We start from the raw sequence: 18,426 nt of genomic DNA, 5'->3' as shown, positions 1-18,426 counted from the left end.
AATTTCAAAAGTACAACTGTTGATTACAACTGCACTGTTTAATATGCTGTTTTGGAAGGAAGTGATTGTAGAGATGCTCTGAAACCAAAAAATTACCAAAAAAAAATAATAATAATAAAATCAATAAAATAATAATAATAATAATAATAATAATAATAATAATAATAATTATTATTATTATTATTATTATTATTATTATTATTATTATTATCCTGGCCCTGATTTACTAAAGATTTGATTGTGTGGGGGAAAAAAAACAGCATGCAAATTGATTTACTATCAGGATTGGAACTTTCACATGAGCAAAATAATGTGCTCTTTAGCATGTGTGACTTAATGGATTTGCAATTTGGGGCCTTTCTACCTTTCTAAGTACAATTATGTGCACTATGTTAATAAGTTAAATGTGAATGGTATAGCACCTGAAAGGTTCATATGAATGAAAACCTTCTCAATAGCTCTGTTTAAATGCTGTTGGATGTAAGGATGTGCGAACATGTGGTGAATATATAATATGAAACCAAGTCGTCATTTTCAGAAACTTTCTGTTCGTTCTATTAAGGAATATTTTAGGTAGATTTTCTCATTATTAAGACTTAATGGTATAATTTTGTCCTCTTCTGATGGAAACAGGCTTCTACAAATTTAATACATGCTCTTCATTTGTATCATGCAATCTTGGTTCTAACAGTGAAATTTCGGGCTGCAGTAAATCGCACCACGGATGCAAAATTAATCAAAAACTTTATTCATTTAGTTCTATCATATTTCCTACAGTTTTTGGCCAGCTTCACTGCATTTAGTCTACATTCTTCTTGGGTTTCAGCTTCTCTTTGAGATCTGAACTCACTCTGGCTACTTTAGCAAATCAGGGCCCATGACAAAGGTAAAATTTTAATTTCAGTTGTACTTGCTCATGAGGCATCTAAACAGCATCATTCTCAAGAATCATATATATCATATAGGGCATATAGTATTATATTAAACTTAAAATAATACCATAATTTGTCTCTAGTTGTATTCATTTTGCTATAGTTATTACATGAATAAACCACTGTATTAATTATTGATGATCCGGAGCTAGTAAAATGGGTCTAATGTGCAAAAATTCATGGGGATAACAGAGATAACAAAGTATAACCAACCTTGAATTAAAAAAAAAAAAAAAGATATTAAGAGATTAAAAAAATTACTTCAAGATCACAATAGTAAGTCCAATATCCGTTAGTCTGAAAGTTCAATAGTCAGATAGCCGGCCCATTTAGTCAACAGAAATGGCAAAAGCAATAGGCATTAGATGAATGTCTAAGAAACCTCTAGCTTAGAATACGATATGTACTTCAAACAAGCATCATGATTTGCTGGCAGTATGTACACCATGATAAACCAACACCATGTTAAGCTATAAACATTTACATGGTAAATATCAGGTCCAGTATACTGACAGAATTCACAAAGAAATTTGACCTGTCAAGAGTTTCAAACTCTCAAAACACAATAACACAATGCACATATACAAGCTAAACTTCACTCTTAAATAAAAAGAAGTAGACCTGCAAGTCAGACGAAATCAACAACACTAAACTGTGAAAAAAATGTTAAACATATTGTAGTCAATATGTCATGATATATAACTGGACAGAGTAATTACCCCACAGTGCCCATGTTAAATGCTGGATGAGTTCTTTGTGTATCTTTGAGGAACATACAAATGACATACCTTCCTGATAAACTATGCATCACGTTCAATGCAGATGGAGAAGCTTTTTGGACAATATTGGCCTTGATCAAACAGAGTGCATCTTTAAACATGAAACTCAAAGAGCTTTTTACCACATACTCATTTAGACTTTAATTTTTGTTTTTTTTTAGAATGCATTTGCACTCTCTGCTTACAAACAAGCTTTAAAACACTACTGAATGTAATTTTCCTCTGTTTTCTCTCTTGTGACACAGACAGCAAAAAGCACAGCTGCTACAAACAGGAAAGTCAGAAGTCTCACAACACAGACATAATGTGATTTTGAGCTGCAAAAAACATCAGAAAAATAAAACTCCTCGCCACATACTTTGACACTTTAAAATTCAACCTGATGAGTTTATATACAGGAATCCAGAACGTAGGCACAGAGGAACTTTTCCACATTTTTAAGACAAGTGGCCCATATCCTCTGGAGGATCATCTTAGTCATTCAAATCCCAAAACTTATCGGCCTCTTGACCTCCAGCAAACCGACACACCCTTTGGTTTCGGTGAAGCAACATTTGTGTTTGTGAGTGTATTAGGTCCAAAAAGATCTAGGAGGGATTAGCAGCTAAAATCCGTCACATTCTTCAGGAATGCCACCTCAGTGTTTTGCCTGTTTTAAGCAGCAGAACTGTAGAGAAAACATATATACATACATATATACTGTACAGTACTATTCAAAAATTTGGAATTAATACTCTCAGTAATATAAAAATCATTTTACTATCATACTACCACTCTATAGCTTCATAAGTTTCAATTTTTCTTGTAGAAAACTGAAAATAAATATGTGGATATGTCCATAATTATGTACAACACTGTAGATTGCTCCAAAATGTCTGAGAAACCTGTATGGCATTGAGAATGTTATAATAAATGTTATGTTAAATTCTGCAGAATACATATTTAGATAATAGAATATCAAGAGTTTATTTATCTAGAATAGCTTAATATTTGGAAATCAGTAATTAATGAGGAGAAATGATTATGTAAGGAATAAAACATGACGGGGCATGCTGTTATAGGAAAATAATCAATGATGGGGTGGGGTGATGTGGCCTGACATTAAGTAGAGATACTGGTACCACCCTGAAGTTGATCATTTTCCAATAACTACATGCACCAGAGTGATTTATTCCTCATATATCACAGCAATTTCCTAATTATTACAATTGTTAATTTATTAGAATGACATGTCAAATAATCTGTGTATGGTTATATTTAATGTTGTGGAATGTGAAACAAGTTAGCTCTTTTTATGACTTACATTATAGCAGCTATAAACACTCATTCCCTGACCAGCCTCTCTTTCTTTAAATTAATAAGACAAAAAAAAAGCACAGCTTGTCATGCTGACACTGGAGACTCCTTCCATAAATATTAAATAAACATCTCCTTATAGAAAACTTCACCATATCAACAATGATATGCTTTTTCTTTGTTAAATAACAAGTTTACTTAGCTATTTATTGTTACATTAAATTATGTGGAGCGCCATACAAGTCCCTGTGAATTAGTTGTTACTATAGAAATGATAATGTATTAGAATGGATGCATTAATGTAATCCTGTGATTTGAATTATAGCTGACACTATTGTCAGAGCTGCTGTTATAGAAAATTAATCAACACCTTTTGACCAACCAGTTTTGAGAATTCAACAATGCTGTTGTATAAACATAAATACTTCCTGTATATGATTTATCATTTAATAACACTGTTTTTCCCAAAATATTTTAAATACTATATAAAACCTCTAAAAATACTCTGTGTGTAATATATGGTATATGTTTTTAGTAAATAAAATAATGTATGTTGAATATGTAACAGATGATTCCAAACTTTTGAATGGTAGTGTACACTTCGGGACGCGTCTCAGTGAGACATTGCTGCCAACACACATGTACTGGGTGTCATGTTGCCGCCCTGAGATGGGAGAATCTGCAAGGACTGTACATGTGATCTCCTAGTAATAGAGTCTCCAGTTTCCTTGGTTTCCTTCTTTCTTATGGCATTCTTTGAAAAAAATTGTTTCTCATATATTTCTCTGATGGTTTGTGCCTCAGGTGTAGATGTGTTTGACCTTGAGAGCCACATGTTCACGCTGAGTCATCGACGTGCCTGCCATTCAAATGTTCACTGTTGTTGTCGTAATGGAACATGAAAGCGGGCACCTCTGTGATGGACGTGGTGGTGTATGATGTGGAGCGCATAGACCAGTGTTCACGGCGTCGCTGACCCCACTGCACCTTGTACTGCATCCACTGCCTCTTCAGAGTAGCCTGAACCTGCAGGAGGAGGTCAGAGAGGTCACTGTCTCTTTAGTATAAAGGCTGCAGAATTTGTTGTAAAATTGCCACCTAGTCTGTCTTGATTCTGGTTCAAATTTTCTGTGAGAAATTTTTAATTAAAATAATAATGCTTTTTTCCATCATGTGACAATTCCAAGAAAAACAATGCAACCTAGCTGATAAGGAGGAGGTGAACCCTGATATGACGTTATTGGTTAATACTTTTCCCCGCAATCAAAAATCGGAGGCAAAGAAAAGCTTCAAGATATCCTGAAGAATACCTTGAATGGTCTTCGGTGTAGAACATTTTCAGTTCCTTTATATTCTAGGGTTTGTGAATATGGACTGCGCTTTACTTAAATGCGTGTTTGGGGTCATTATCTTGTTGAAAGATCCATCTACGGTCAAATCTTATCCTCTTGGCAGAGGCAACCAGGTTTTGGTCTAAAATATTTTGGTACTTAGCAGAATTCATGGTCTTAGCAGTCTTCACAAGAGCTCCTCATCCACCAGCTACATAATGTCCTAAAAGTATACATTTCCACCATTATATTTAGGGAGTTCATATAAAAATGATTTTTTTGGAAGGTAATTGTTTGTGTGTAATCAATATTTTATATTAAAAAATGCTTGCTTGTTCTCTTGAAGAGTGCCAATAATACTGGAGCTGACTGTACATGTCAATAATCCATTTTGGCATCCATACATGCCAAATTCAACCATTTAGTGAGTACTGCTGTTCCCTGCATGCCTATATATTCATCGGATTTGACCGACCTTGTCATTCTAATGTAACTGTCATTTTTGTACTTTATTCTTATATGTTTCATTTTATATTCACTTTGTGCAATCCTAGTTATTTGTCTCCTACCCTAGTCCTTGATGCAAAATATTTCACCCCACTCTACACATATACAGTATATATAGTGCTTATAAAAAGGTTTTGTCCTTTGTTAAACATGTTCAAAGCACATTCAACTTTTATTGCATGTACAGTGCCTCTAAAAAGTATTCACCCCCTTGAATGTTTTACCCTTTTATTGATTTTATAAATCAATCATGGTCAATATAATTTGGCTTTTTTGACAAAAAAAAAAATTAGAAAAAAAACTCTTTAATGTCAAAGTGAAAACAGATTTCTATAAAGTAATGTCAATTAAATAAAAATATGTAATGTGAAATAAGCAACTGCATAAATATTCAGCCCCTTTAAAATGAGAGACCTAATTCAACAGAAGTCCAAGCCAATTGGTGGTAGTAGTCTCACAATTAGTGAAATGGGGATCATCTGAGTGCATTGAATGTGTCTCAAGTGATTGTAGTATAAAGACAGCTGTGTCTGGAAGGTCCAGTCACTGGTTAATCAGTATTCCTGGCTACCATTACACCATGAAGACAAAAGAACACTCCAGGAAAAGGTTATTGAAAAGTGTAAGTTGGGATGGATACAAAAATTTCCAAGGCACTGAACATCCCCCAGAGTTCAGTTAAATCCATCATCGAGAAATGGAAGGAATATGGCACATGTCTAAATCTGCCTAGATCAGGCCGTCCTCACAAACTGACTGTGCAAGAAGGAGACTAGTGAGAGAGGCCACCAAGACACCTATGACTACTCTGAAGGAGATACAAGCTTCAGCAGCTGAGATGGGAGAGACTGTGCATACAACAACTGTTGCCCAGGTTCTTCACCAGTCAAAGCTTTATGGGAGAGTGGCAAAGAGAAAGCCACTGTTGAAGAAAACTCATATTAAATCTCGACTAGAGTTAGCCAAAAGGCATGTGGGAGACTCCATGGTCAAGTGGAAGAAAGTTCTTTGGTCTGATGAGACTAAAATGGTGCTTTTTGGCCATCAGACGAGACGCTATGTTTGGCGGACACCAAACTCTGCACATCACCACAAACACACCATCGCCACTGTGAAGCACGGTGGAGGCATTGTCATGCTGTGGGGATGCTTCTCAGCAGCCGGCCCTGGAAGGCTTGTAAAGGTAGAGGGTAAAATGAATGCGTCAAAATATAGGGAAATCCTGGAGGATAATCTTATTCAGTCTGCAAGAGAACTATGGCTTGGGAGAAGATTTATTTTCCAGCAAGACAATGACCCGAAGCATACAGCGAAGGCTACACAGAAATGGTTTAAAGACAACAAGGTGAATGTTCTGGAGTGGCCGAGTCAAAGTCCAGACCTCAATCCAATAGAGAATTTGTGGCTGGACTTGAAAAGGACTGCTCACGCCCAGTCCCCGTGCAACCTGACAGAGCTTGAGCAGTTTTGCAAAGAAGAATGGAGTAAAATTGCAGTGTCCAGATGTGCAAGTCTGATTGAGACCTATCCACACAGACTCAGTGCTGTGATTGCAGCCAAAGGTGCATCTACTAAATACTGACTTGAAGGGGGTGAATATTTATGCAATCACTTATTTCACATTACAAATTTTTATTTAATTGACATTACTTTGTAAATGTTCACTTTGACATTAAAGAGGTTTTTTTGTAATTTTTTTTTTGTCAAAAAAGCCAAATTATATTGACCATGATTGATTTATAAAATCAATAAAAGGGTAAAACATCCATGGGGGTGAATACTTTTTAGAGGCACTGTACATGGGATGCAATACAAGTTGAATGTGCTTTGAACATGTTTAACAAAGGACAAAACCTATTTTTACTGCAAATACACAAGAAACATCATAATGATGCTCTAAAATGACATTAAATTGTAGTCTCATGCTTACATAAATTTTCTAGGAGAAACTCCTGACTCTATTGCTATAAATCCTGTTCTCCATATTTCAGTGCAATGGAATAAGACATAGTTCTGTTTGCTATAAATCCTGTTCTCCATATTTTAGTGCTATGGAATAAGACATAGTTCTGCAGGGATACTTGTGGAAACAGGGTCCACACAGTACAAATCAGTAGGCCGAGACAAACAAACATCCTCACAAAAGCTCCATTATCGTGTGTCAGTGCACCTTTTATCCTCTCGAAAGGAGATCCGTCTTTAGGACATGTACAAATAGTTTACAAGCCCTTACTGATGTTGATGAGAGTTGGCTGCTCATGCATGAGCTAATAATTGACCCATTTTCCAGACCCAGAAATAATTCTCCCCGCATAAAACACGACTTTGATGAGGGCTGCTAATTCACAGCATTCTTATTGCTGCCAGTAACCACATGCTGAGCATTCAAGTGCGACCTCTGTAATCACCGCCTGATCTGCATTGTCCTCGTTTAGTCATGTGCAAACTATAAGTCAGCTAAATTTCTTTTGGCTGCTCAGGCAGTACCTGTCAGGATTCAGTGCTCTGCTCACGCAAACTGCCACCTTGCTGAGCACACAGAATACATCTGACGTTAATTGAAAGCGCCTGGTCAATGTGTTAATGCCCAGTGAAAGGAGTGAACTTTCAATGATGTAATTCTAACTCTTGACAGCTACATGGACCAGCCTGGGACACGTTCAGTAGCTCATTGTGCAAAAGAAGTTACCAAGGTTCAGCTGAGTTAATTAATGGCACCCCTCAACAGAATGGACAAAAATTATATTACTTAAACTTAATAACTTAAAAACAAACTTATATTACGTACACCTAATAATCAAAATTTTCCACACCAATTTGAGAAAAAAAATTATCATAGGAACTCCTTTTTTTAAATTATTATTTTCTCTCAGAATACATATCTGTCAAAATCATTGACACCCTAAAACGTTTTAAATGCAGATCAGGTTACAAACATGTAAAATCCCTTTACAAACTTGTAAAATCAAATTTTTTGGCCTGTTTCATGAAAAATAGAGACTACATATAAGGAAAAGTTCTCATGTCATTTACAGCATGTGGCAGACGTCCTAATCCAGAGTGACTTACATCATGGTGGTGGATCACTGATACTTTGGGGCTGGTGCCTTTTTGATGGTGTCATGAATTCTGAGAAGTATCAAGATATTTAGCCCAAAATCTACAGTTCTAGGACGTTTATACTCGGTCATATATCCAAACATGCATCCAATTCAACACAGAAATGACTTCAACCCTAGTGAAAAACGTTAGTTTGAATAGAAGAGGGCGTCTACATACACAATGCAAAGAAGATAAAGCGTCTTGAAATGCACAGCGCATGGAGGATCTTGTTAGACATTACAGATAGAGACTACGTGCTCTTATTATCTTCAATTATAGTATTAATTATAGGGGAAATGATCAATTTGAAACCTGTGTGTTGCTATGTGCTAATTAAGTAAAATTATTTATTGTTTAAAAAAATAACTTCTGTACACACTATGCTCATTTGATTAGACTCAAATGTAGTTCTATTTTTATGGGTATCAATAATTCTGGAGTGTGTGTGTGTGTATTTCACATTAAGGACCCCAGTGGAAATGTAACACAGGGTTGAAATGCTTTAAAGTCATAGAAGTTTCCCAGTGGTGCTTACTCGACCCAAAACCCTCTTTTGCTTCAAGCATCACTAAAACTGACTAAAGTGGTTGCTCTTGTCATTTGTCATTCTGTCAGCACTATAGGGAAAAGTGACCTCAGGGATGTATGAGCCAGAGTATTTGCTAAAAAGGGGGGTAAACTGTGAAATTCACCCAGAAACTTAATGAAGACTTGATTGGTAAATAAAATGCCACCAGCATCAACACACTGCAAACTGAAAATACTAGACCAACTACTCTACTTGGCAATTCTTCTTGCTCTTTTTGTTCAAATGAAAATGCTCTGCCTACTTTATGGACTTCATTTACACATTTACTAATACAACACATGTATTGTGTGGCTAGAATGTAAATTTATTTTAGGCTGTCAAAACAGCAGGAGCAAAATTCACATAGTACTTTACAGAGAGATTGCTGAAAGACACTAAGTGGTTTAGTATGCTGTATGGAACTACAAAAGTTAAGAGTATAATATGAAAAACAGCTGTTTTATAAAATTCAGTGAAATGTGATTTCCAAGAAGTCCTGAGAATTTTGTACAATAATTCTTTGTAAATAACTTGAAGACACTGCGCTTTTCTGCACAAAGCCAAAAAATTAAACACTTTAATAAGTTGAAAATCTCAGTATAACAGATAATATCATCTAATGTGGTTAGTGCTGAAAAAGCTGAGTCATCAGTACTGCTGCCACCACCACCACCACCACCACTTAAATACTTTAAGAAGTATTTATTTCTATACAGAAATCCTACATTGTATATTACAGGTGAAAAAATAGCACCAGTCTGAAGATTCAATGCTCTTAATAATGGATCCGCTTGGGAAATAGACAGCTAAGCTAAATCAATGCCTTATATTTGGAAAGTCCTGTGTTAAAATTTCTGTGTCAAGATATTGTACTAGAATAAAATATTTTGTCCTAAGCATGTACAAAATGTTAAACTCATTCATAAATAATGTGATTGTCATTATAGTGTCTGAATTTCACTTACAGCAGTTCTGTGTGTTTTTCTATAGAATTACTTATTCTATTACATGATGTATAGCTCATCATTTATTCATTCATTCATTCATTCATATTCAGTAAGTGCTTTATTCTGGTTACAGTCATGGTGGGTAGTGAGGATATCAACAGGACTTTGGGTGTGAGGTGGGAATACACCCTGGATGGGATGCCAGTCCAGTGCAGGGCACCACACACACACTTTTACACTCTCATTCACACCTAGGGGCAATTTAGTGTAGACAAATCACCTACTGGCATGTTTTTGGGAGGCGAAAGGAAATCAGAGAACTAGGAGGAAACCCACCCAGATAAAGACTCAACACATACAGTAACCCGAGGACCCTTGTGCAGTGAGGCAACAATGCTTCCCGCTGTGACAATGTGCCACTCTGCTTATTATTTATATTATTTTAAGCAAAAGTTTCAGCAGGAACAATATTCACATAATACTCAGTCCTTTAAAAGCAGATCACTGAAAGACTCCAGAGTCATTTCCTATTCTGTATGTAGGTACAAAACTCATTTAGAAAATTCAGATTTCCAAGAAGATCTTAATAATAAGAAAATTTCATATCATAACTCTTTGTAAATAACAGTCAGCTTTCTGTACAAAGGGTGTTTCACTAATGCTTACCTCTCCGTTGAAGAAGCAGAATATTGTTGCCACCAGCAAGCCCTTAAAATTGGAAAAAGAATGAAGGCAAACAGTTAAAGTCTATTTACACAATTCACCCAACCAGAAAATAAAACATAGGCAAACATATTTATCTCATTTACCTGGTAATGCAGTAATATGTGCATGATATAGTCATATACTTCTCCAGCCAAACGGTTTTCTGGCCTCCATGGAAATATGACAAATTGGATTCCTAACAAGGGCACGAGAATGAGAGTGGCTCGTACTGCTTTCATGTACATGTTGGACTCTGCACGATGGGTATCCTTCAGCTTCATCACCAAAACCCTCACAATGTTCAGCAGAAAGAACAGGTTCACCTATGATGAAGAATAGTGACAGAAGATTCATTCATATTCACTGCTTAAAGGAATATTTCTAACAGTAAGCACCGTTTGCTTGAATTTACACAGAACGGTTGTAACGTTTCACCCTCTGTGAATAATAAATCGTGGCAGCAACAATTCAAATTCTAATAAAATTTTAGCAAAATAGCAGTCAGTTATGAATATTAAGAAATCGGTAAGTTCAGCAGAAAGAAAATAGTCGTCTCCAGAATTACTGGCATCCTTCAATAAAAAACATTAAAAAATACATTTTTTAAAATGAGAATGCTATAAATTGTTCATTTCACATAATGTTATTTCAGACCTAATAAATTCTCTTGAGTAGTGCCCTTTTTAATATTATTAATAATTAATATTTAGTGAAGACTCCCCTGGAGAGAATGGCAGCACTGAGTCCCTTGCTTTATTGTCTAACAACATTGCAGACACTTGGAGATGACCTTGAACTCTCCATGCAATGCATTTTCCTCATGCAAAAAAATATTTAAGTTCTTTTATATATTATTAGACTGCCCTCCTCCATTCAGACTAAGATGACCATTGCAAAACACTGATTTGGTGTTCCTGCATCATTTCCAGGTTGATTTAAATGTATACTTGTTAAAAGATCCATTTACGCTCAAATCTTAACCTCCTGGCAGAGACAACCAGATTTTGAGATAAAATATTCTAGCAGGAGAACTCATAATGCTATCAATCCTGAATCACAAATCACAAAAGCACAAATAATTCACCAACATATTGTACAGTGAGCTCTTTTGAAAATAAAGAGTAAGTAGTTTTGTTTGAGCGTAATGAATCTTTTATTCATACATTTTTGGAGTTGAGTATACGAGTCAACAATTCAACATTTCTAAGACATAAATCAGCCCACCTGCAACAAATATTTCTTATTATTAAATGACACATTGCAAAAATGGCATCTTTCAAGAAAATATCTTGAAAATAGTCAACAATAATGTGTATTTCCTAATGTAAGATTACAATTAACCAAATACAAGATTAGTACATCTACAGTATTTCTAGATATTTTTACTAATTTCAAGCTTGATAGAGTCTTGTTTTATTGCCAGATAATTTTACTAATTTTAAGCATTTGTTTGTACAAAGAAGCACAAATATCTGCAAATTTAAAACAAGACAATTTAAAGCTTAAAATGATGTCTAACAATAATAATAATAATAATAATAATAATAATAATAATAATCTTAAATTTGGTTTATTGTAATCATATAATAGGAAGTACTACATAAATATGACAATATTGAAGACAGTTTGACTTGCAAGATATTTAGATGATATTTTTGAAGTGTAGATTCAGTAGCAGCAAAACAAAATGCGTAAATGGAGAAGGTGACATGGTATTAAAGGTGAAGACTCACTAATAAAGCTGCCACAATAGGTCCATGAACCACATATAGCAGATGGGTCTCCACGCTCATCCAGCAACTGGTGGAAAAAGACAATAAAGCTTGTGTCACATAAAGCTTACAATCCCCTCCAAAAGTATTGGAACAGCAAGGCCAATTCTTTGCTATACACTGAAGACATTTGGGTTTGAGACCAAAAAACGAATATGAAAAGATGAATAGGATAGACCAAAAGATGAACATAAGATAGTTTAGAATTTCAGTTTTCATTTCCTGATGTTAAACAACTTAGAACATGACACCTTTTTTGAACCCACCCATTTTTCAAGTGATCAGAAATACTGGAACATGTGACTGACAGGTGTTTCTTGTTGCCAAGGTGTACCCTGTTAGACTGTTTAAGCAATCAATTTTTTAAGCTCTGAATGTCCACTCTTGGTTTGAGACCTGGGTTTTGCCTGTGAAAACTACATTTGTTGTTAAACTAACATAAAGACCAGAGAGCTGTGTATGGGAGAAAAGCAAGCCATCTTGCTTGCTTTGGTGGCACACTTGATGCAGTTATTGCAAGCAAGACATATGCAACCAAATATTAAGTATTATTTACTTTAATACTGCGTGTTCCAATACTGTTGCTCACCCAAACATTGGGTGGTTTGCCACCAAAGGTGCCAAGTTGTTTAACACATCTAGATGTAAATATCAGGAAATGAAAGCTGAAATTCTGATATATCGTCTCATATTCATCTTTTGACCTCAAACCTAAATGTCTTCAGTGTATTGCAAAAACAAAAGAACTGGCCTTGCTGTTCCAATACTTTCAGAGGGGACTGTATGTGCCCACTGAGCCTGGAATCTACTCAGTATTTATAGCACAAGAGCGAAAAAAATCATTACTCACTTGTCATCAAAATACTTTTTTCTTGCCACTGCATGGATGGAGGCAGGCACCAGGGGAAAACCTTTAAAATAGCACAGACATGTTGTCTACACTGTGCGTATATCAAGAAAAAGAGTCATTTCTCAAGAGCACAAACAGCTCTCAGTGTGGTTAATAACAACTAATTCCTCTCTTCACAATATGTACTGTAGTATAATTATTATTATTATAAATAGTACAAACACCTAATATTATATATATTATATGTTTGAAAGAGGACACTAGATGAATAGAATTACAGACTCCAACAAAAGCTCCTCATGAGCCAATAACACAATGGAATAAAATGACCAATTATCTATGATGCATAATCCATAAATGATGGCATAATAGATTTAATTTTGGGGATTTTTATTGTCAGGGGAACTCATTACTATAAGGTCCACTAATAGGTAACATATTAATACTTACATAATCATGAATTAATACATGCACTGATCCTTAGTGAATCCATACACATTAACAGCCTAAATAACAATTAATAATGGTAATGGTTAAGTATTAACAGCTTGTTAACTTTTTTGTTAATTATTATCATGACTTGCAGTATTAATAAAGATATTTTCCATAAAGTAACGTGCATTTGCAAACATTATTGGTAAATCTTTTGGCTCAAGATTAATTCAACAATATAAAAAGTCATTTTTACTGACAGCCATTCGATTATATAATCAATGTCATATTAGATGGCTGATGTAGAATTTTAAATTGTATTTTGTATAACATGGTGTAATGCGTACTTTGACGCTTGAAACAAGGGGGGCTGTATGAAATACAGTATTGTGCAGTATTTTTATTTATTATTATTATTATTTTTTTTTTTACTTATTTTATTTTATCTATTTATTGTGTGGTGAGCTTTGCTGTGACATGTGAATTTCTTTTTGGGATTAATAAAGTCAATCAAAGTCAATCAAATCAAATCCAGGTTATGGTTATGAGATGAAAAAAAAATTTGAATTTGAGACACTTTTATATTTTTGTTGTAAAGCCTCTCAAATCCTAAACTAAACTCTGAGTTTAATTGAATAGCCTACTTTGCTTTAACCTACATTGCGTACATTATAAAGAAAATTAATGTTACTAATGTAAATGATAATGATTAACCGAATGAGTTAATGAGATGTTAATACTTAACTATTACCATTATTAATGGCTAGTCATATATGACTCAAAGTCTGTTAATGTGTAAGCTTCATTATTTCTTAATGCACAAAAGATTAGTGCATGTATTAAAGCTTCAGTTAAGTACTAATATATTATTTATTTTTTCGGACCTTACAGTAAAGTGTTAACAATGTTAGCATAGACAGAAACCTATGAATCAGAACAGCGTAAAAAGCCCAGAGATTCTCTGACTACAAATAATCCAGATCTATCCAGATCTATCCCCTTAGGGACCTATGTCAAATACTGTCCACTGATATTGCACCATCTTTAAATTGTTGCCTATTCACACCTATATTGCCCACTTTATCAGGGCTGCCACAATCTCTTGGCTTCTTTAACATCCAGAGCTGCCAAAATGCGCTAGCTATTTCCAATAAGTTGTCATAACAACAATGCAAGGAGCAATGCAATGAGTGAACCAGGATGAATTTAGCCCAACTGCTGGAGATGACACATTTACAAATGCACATTGTGTCCTGCCTGTGGATTAGCTAATTTATCAGGGTTTGCAGAATGGCCCAATGTTCTCTCTGTAAAATACCCACGATGGCACATTCATAAAATGGCTGAGGAAATAAATTACACAGCTGACACAACCTCAAGGTCATTGTGGTAGATTAAGCTTTCCTGTTAACAACCAAAGGTCTTCCCACGTTCAGTGTTATTACATACTGCAATGCTGGACCACTGAATGTTCAATTTGCAGAAATAAAAACATGTGAATAACTTGATTTCACTCATACAAATATGTAGCAATTCACATGACACAATTTGTGCAATATGTTATGAAGGTTAAGATGGAGGGTGGTGCTATAAAATTAAATTAAATCCAACCATTATTGGATGCTATAAAATTAAATTAAATCCAACCATTATTTTCTTTCATTCTTAAAACCATGAGATCAGAGTTAGCATAGACATGTTCTGTGTTTTGTGGCATGTGTCACTAGGACCGCACATGATGTGTGAAGTGTTGCAATTACACTTGCCTCTGGACATACTCTCTTAAGCCAAAACCCAATGAGACGCCAGCAATTCAAACAAAGAAAGAACGCCATATCGCATTTTTTTACTTCAGCGGATGGTCTAAACATTGCTGTTGTCTATGTAAATGATGTGAGTTTGATGCCGCAGTGCAGGGATTGCCAACTGGAGGACAGCAGTACAGATACAGACCCAGAAAAGTATTTCAGCAGACCAAACCAAACACTCAGAAAATACTGTAGCAAAGTCAAGAAACGTATGAAAAAAAAAACTGGCCTTAGTTCAGGGACTTTTTTTTAAATGACCTAGCTCGGCTTCTGTAGCAGATCCTCTGTTGTGTCTTATCTAATAACATGCATTTATACATGTCAATTCCGTGCTTGACAAAGGATAATTTTTCTAATTTCATTTATCTTCTGGTCTGATTAGTGAAATGATGACATGGCTTGTTAAAAAAGTCAAGAATAGGAGTTAATATAGAACTCTAGCTCACCTAGTATTGGTAAAAAATTGACAATAAGTTTAGGCCTAATTATATCTGAATACATTCAAACACTAAATCTTTTAAGTAATTGAAATTTTAATGCAATTTAAAGGTATTTCACAGTCCTACTATGAAATACATATTTCACAGTCCTACTATGCACAAACTGTTCACACTTTTTATATATCTCTGCCGGTCTGGGACAACCTATCAGATGTCGTTGTGACACAGCTAAAAATTAAAAGATGTAGGTAGTGTCAAATTTAGACAGTAATAATGGAATGTTTAATTTAGGTTGAATGTTAAAGTTACCATGTTACAACACAAACCTTGTACGGGAATATAAAAGTCATACTTCACTTTTCTTTCATACTTCAATATACACTATACAATTGTATAAACAGTATACAATATGCAAGTAGATAGACATGTATTTCCACAAGATATGTGACTGTAATCAATCTACGACAGTGCAGACATCCTCAGGTACATTATAGCTGTCTGTATGTCTTATGTGTAACTACACAGGTATAGTATTAAAGGGACGTTATATAAAATATGATCTTCTCCATTTCTGGCTTGTAGCACTGTGCTTAGCAGCACAATAAACAGTTGGATGAGTATCTGCATATGTATTAGGGTTTGTACAGGGTAGTTGTCTAATACATTCCCTAGTCACTGCTGCGAGGATGTCAACTAGTCAGGGCAGTGAAAGAAAAACAGCGAGGCAGATGGTAACAAAAGCAAGCTAAATGTACATTGTTAGTCTGAAATATTTTAAACTGGATGAATCTAATTCTAGAGTCAACTGCACATTGTTTAAAACTACTCTGGAATTTTTTTTTATTATTATTTCCAATTTTCACTGTTATAGAATATTATCACTTTCTTATCACTTACTGTCAAGTGCAGAGATATGTATGAGACTGTTTTTTAAACCCCTTTCTTGCTCACTCCAAAAATTGTCCATCACACACTTCTTTTCCTTTAGAGCTAATTAAAATGTGAATAGGATCCTTTCACTGTAGTTTTTCTCTACTGCGGCTTGCATGTCACTATCCAGTCTCACTCGGGCCACCTTTGAGGATGGCAGTGTAGTTTTGGTTTTTCAGACTTGTTTTTGGACACTATACTGAGGCCAGAGTTGTACAAAGCATTTCAACTCTCAGGTCTTTATCAGCCTGGAAAAACATCCCAGACGCTGATGTAGACATAGCATCATCCATTTGAACAAGGACAGTCATTGAGATAAGGAGATAGCGCTGTGTTGATGGACATTAGCTTCCACATTGCAGAATTATCTGTTTCAGATGAGCTGCAAGAGTGTCCACATGAGTGTGTTTTATGAACTTGTACATCCTTAAACAGTGTAATACGATATACAGATTTATAGCATATTTGTTGGACTTGTGTATTTTTATAGTTAACAATGCAGCCAAAAAAATTTGTAGCCTGTGTCTGGTTGTTAACTAAAGTGTGGTTTGACACGTTCTTTGTTGCTGTTTAAAATGTCTGGAATCAGTTGTTGTTCTGACTAGGGAATATACAACTAATCGAATGCTTCTTTGAATTACTAGTAAAATTAATAATCATGCAACCCCAAGTAGGTATGTACGCCTCTTGGTCACTGGCTCTGTGCTCTGTCTGCATTGCCTCCTGATTTAGCCTAAACCTACCCCAGGATAATGACACTCAGATTAACGAGAAAGCTGTTACAGATGCATGATCTGTGTTTGGATTTTAGCTAGAAGTGCGGTCCATGCTGAAACTCACCCCATCCTAAGAGATAATACCAGTGAAGATGCTGCTCCTCAGCGAAAACCGCCACCACGATAAGAGTATGCAGATAGATTCCCTCACACAGCATCCAGAAATAGTTACAGCCCAGTATGTACATGTGGAAGAATTGTAGCACCTTACAACCAACCTACAACAGCACAGAGGAAAGAAGGAAGAAAAAGTGTCGTTATATTTACAGAAGAGTGCAACATACTACTGCTACTAAACCCCCAGGAGCACTGGGGGCTTGAGTGTTTCTGACAGCTGTCAGTTCTTATTTTTGAACTTTTAGTCCATCATGATGTGTTATGTTGAGAAAGCTCTCTGTTTGTACAAAAACACCGAAAAACATGGATAGCATAGTCACTTGGATAGCATTCACACAAGCACTTATGTTTCTAACTGCTGCCAAACAGCTGCCTTTTCAACAAGGTTCTGATGCAGTCTCTTTTACCACATTTAAATTTCATTTTGTTGTCTTCATTAGAAGCAATTCTGATGGGAACAGTGAATGTAGATAAATAATACTGATGTGTGAAAGTAGAAAATATACTACACTGATAGTTAGTCTATATTTGCAAAATGCAGTAAAAAATAAAATCTTAACTTGGGATTAATTCTGATTGTTCAGCACAATGGTTTTTCCAGTCTTAAAAATTAAACAGCAACATTTCAGTCATTACTTCCTTTCCTATTACTTAACTACACTTCCTTTCCACATCTAATATACAGTATATACAGTATAGCAGAAACTTTCACCATCTGAAGGGTTTTCCCAGGTCGCCACTCACATGATCTTGATTTGGACACATTCACAAGATTTAGAGACCTTGTCTTTATATTCTAGCTACTTTAATACTTGAACAAATTGATTAATCCATGTCGGGAATTTTCTAACTGCCAAAATGTTGCCATTTTCTTGTCTGCAGTGTTGTAGTTGCAGTAATAGTTTATAAACTGATTCTGTATATCTGCACAGGTCCACCAGACTGACCAGATTAGCTTGTGTTTTGGCAGATCTGATCAGACCAAGCTGAATTTTTCAGCAGGGTGGAGAGGGAGTAAATCACTAAAGTTGGACAAATAGACAAGAATACTGTAAATTAAAAAAGGAATGGAATGAACAGAGCACTCCAACTAAATAAAACCCTTCTCTAAACAAAAATCTTGTTTACACGGAG

General features: G+C 35.2%; 1 protein-coding gene across 1 annotated transcript in view; it reads right to left on the bottom strand.

Annotated features, from left to right (window-relative positions):
* Positions 1–223: 223 nt before the first annotated feature.
* calcr (calcitonin receptor) overlaps positions 224–18,426 on the bottom strand; it is a 55,414-nt gene continuing 37,211 nt past the window's right edge. Inside the window, exons 11-16 of the mRNA XM_026930171.3 lie at positions 17,240–17,393; positions 12,790–12,850; positions 11,901–11,967; positions 10,272–10,490; positions 10,129–10,170; positions 224–4,033 (exon numbers count right to left, since the gene is read on the bottom strand). Coding sequence (XP_026785972.3) covers positions 3,845–4,033; positions 10,129–10,170; positions 10,272–10,490; positions 11,901–11,967; positions 12,790–12,850; positions 17,240–17,393 — 732 coding nt within the window. The 3' untranslated portion in view covers positions 224–3,844. The remainder of the gene's footprint in view (positions 4,034–10,128; positions 10,171–10,271; positions 10,491–11,900; positions 11,968–12,789; positions 12,851–17,239; positions 17,394–18,426) is intronic.

The sequence above is a fragment of the Pangasianodon hypophthalmus genome, chromosome 23 (genome assembly GCF_027358585.1).
Source record: "Pangasianodon hypophthalmus isolate fPanHyp1 chromosome 23, fPanHyp1.pri, whole genome shotgun sequence".
In the NCBI taxonomy this organism is placed as follows: Eukaryota; Metazoa; Chordata; class Actinopteri; order Siluriformes; family Pangasiidae; genus Pangasianodon; species Pangasianodon hypophthalmus.
This window is presented reverse-complemented; position numbering and strand designations above follow the sequence as displayed.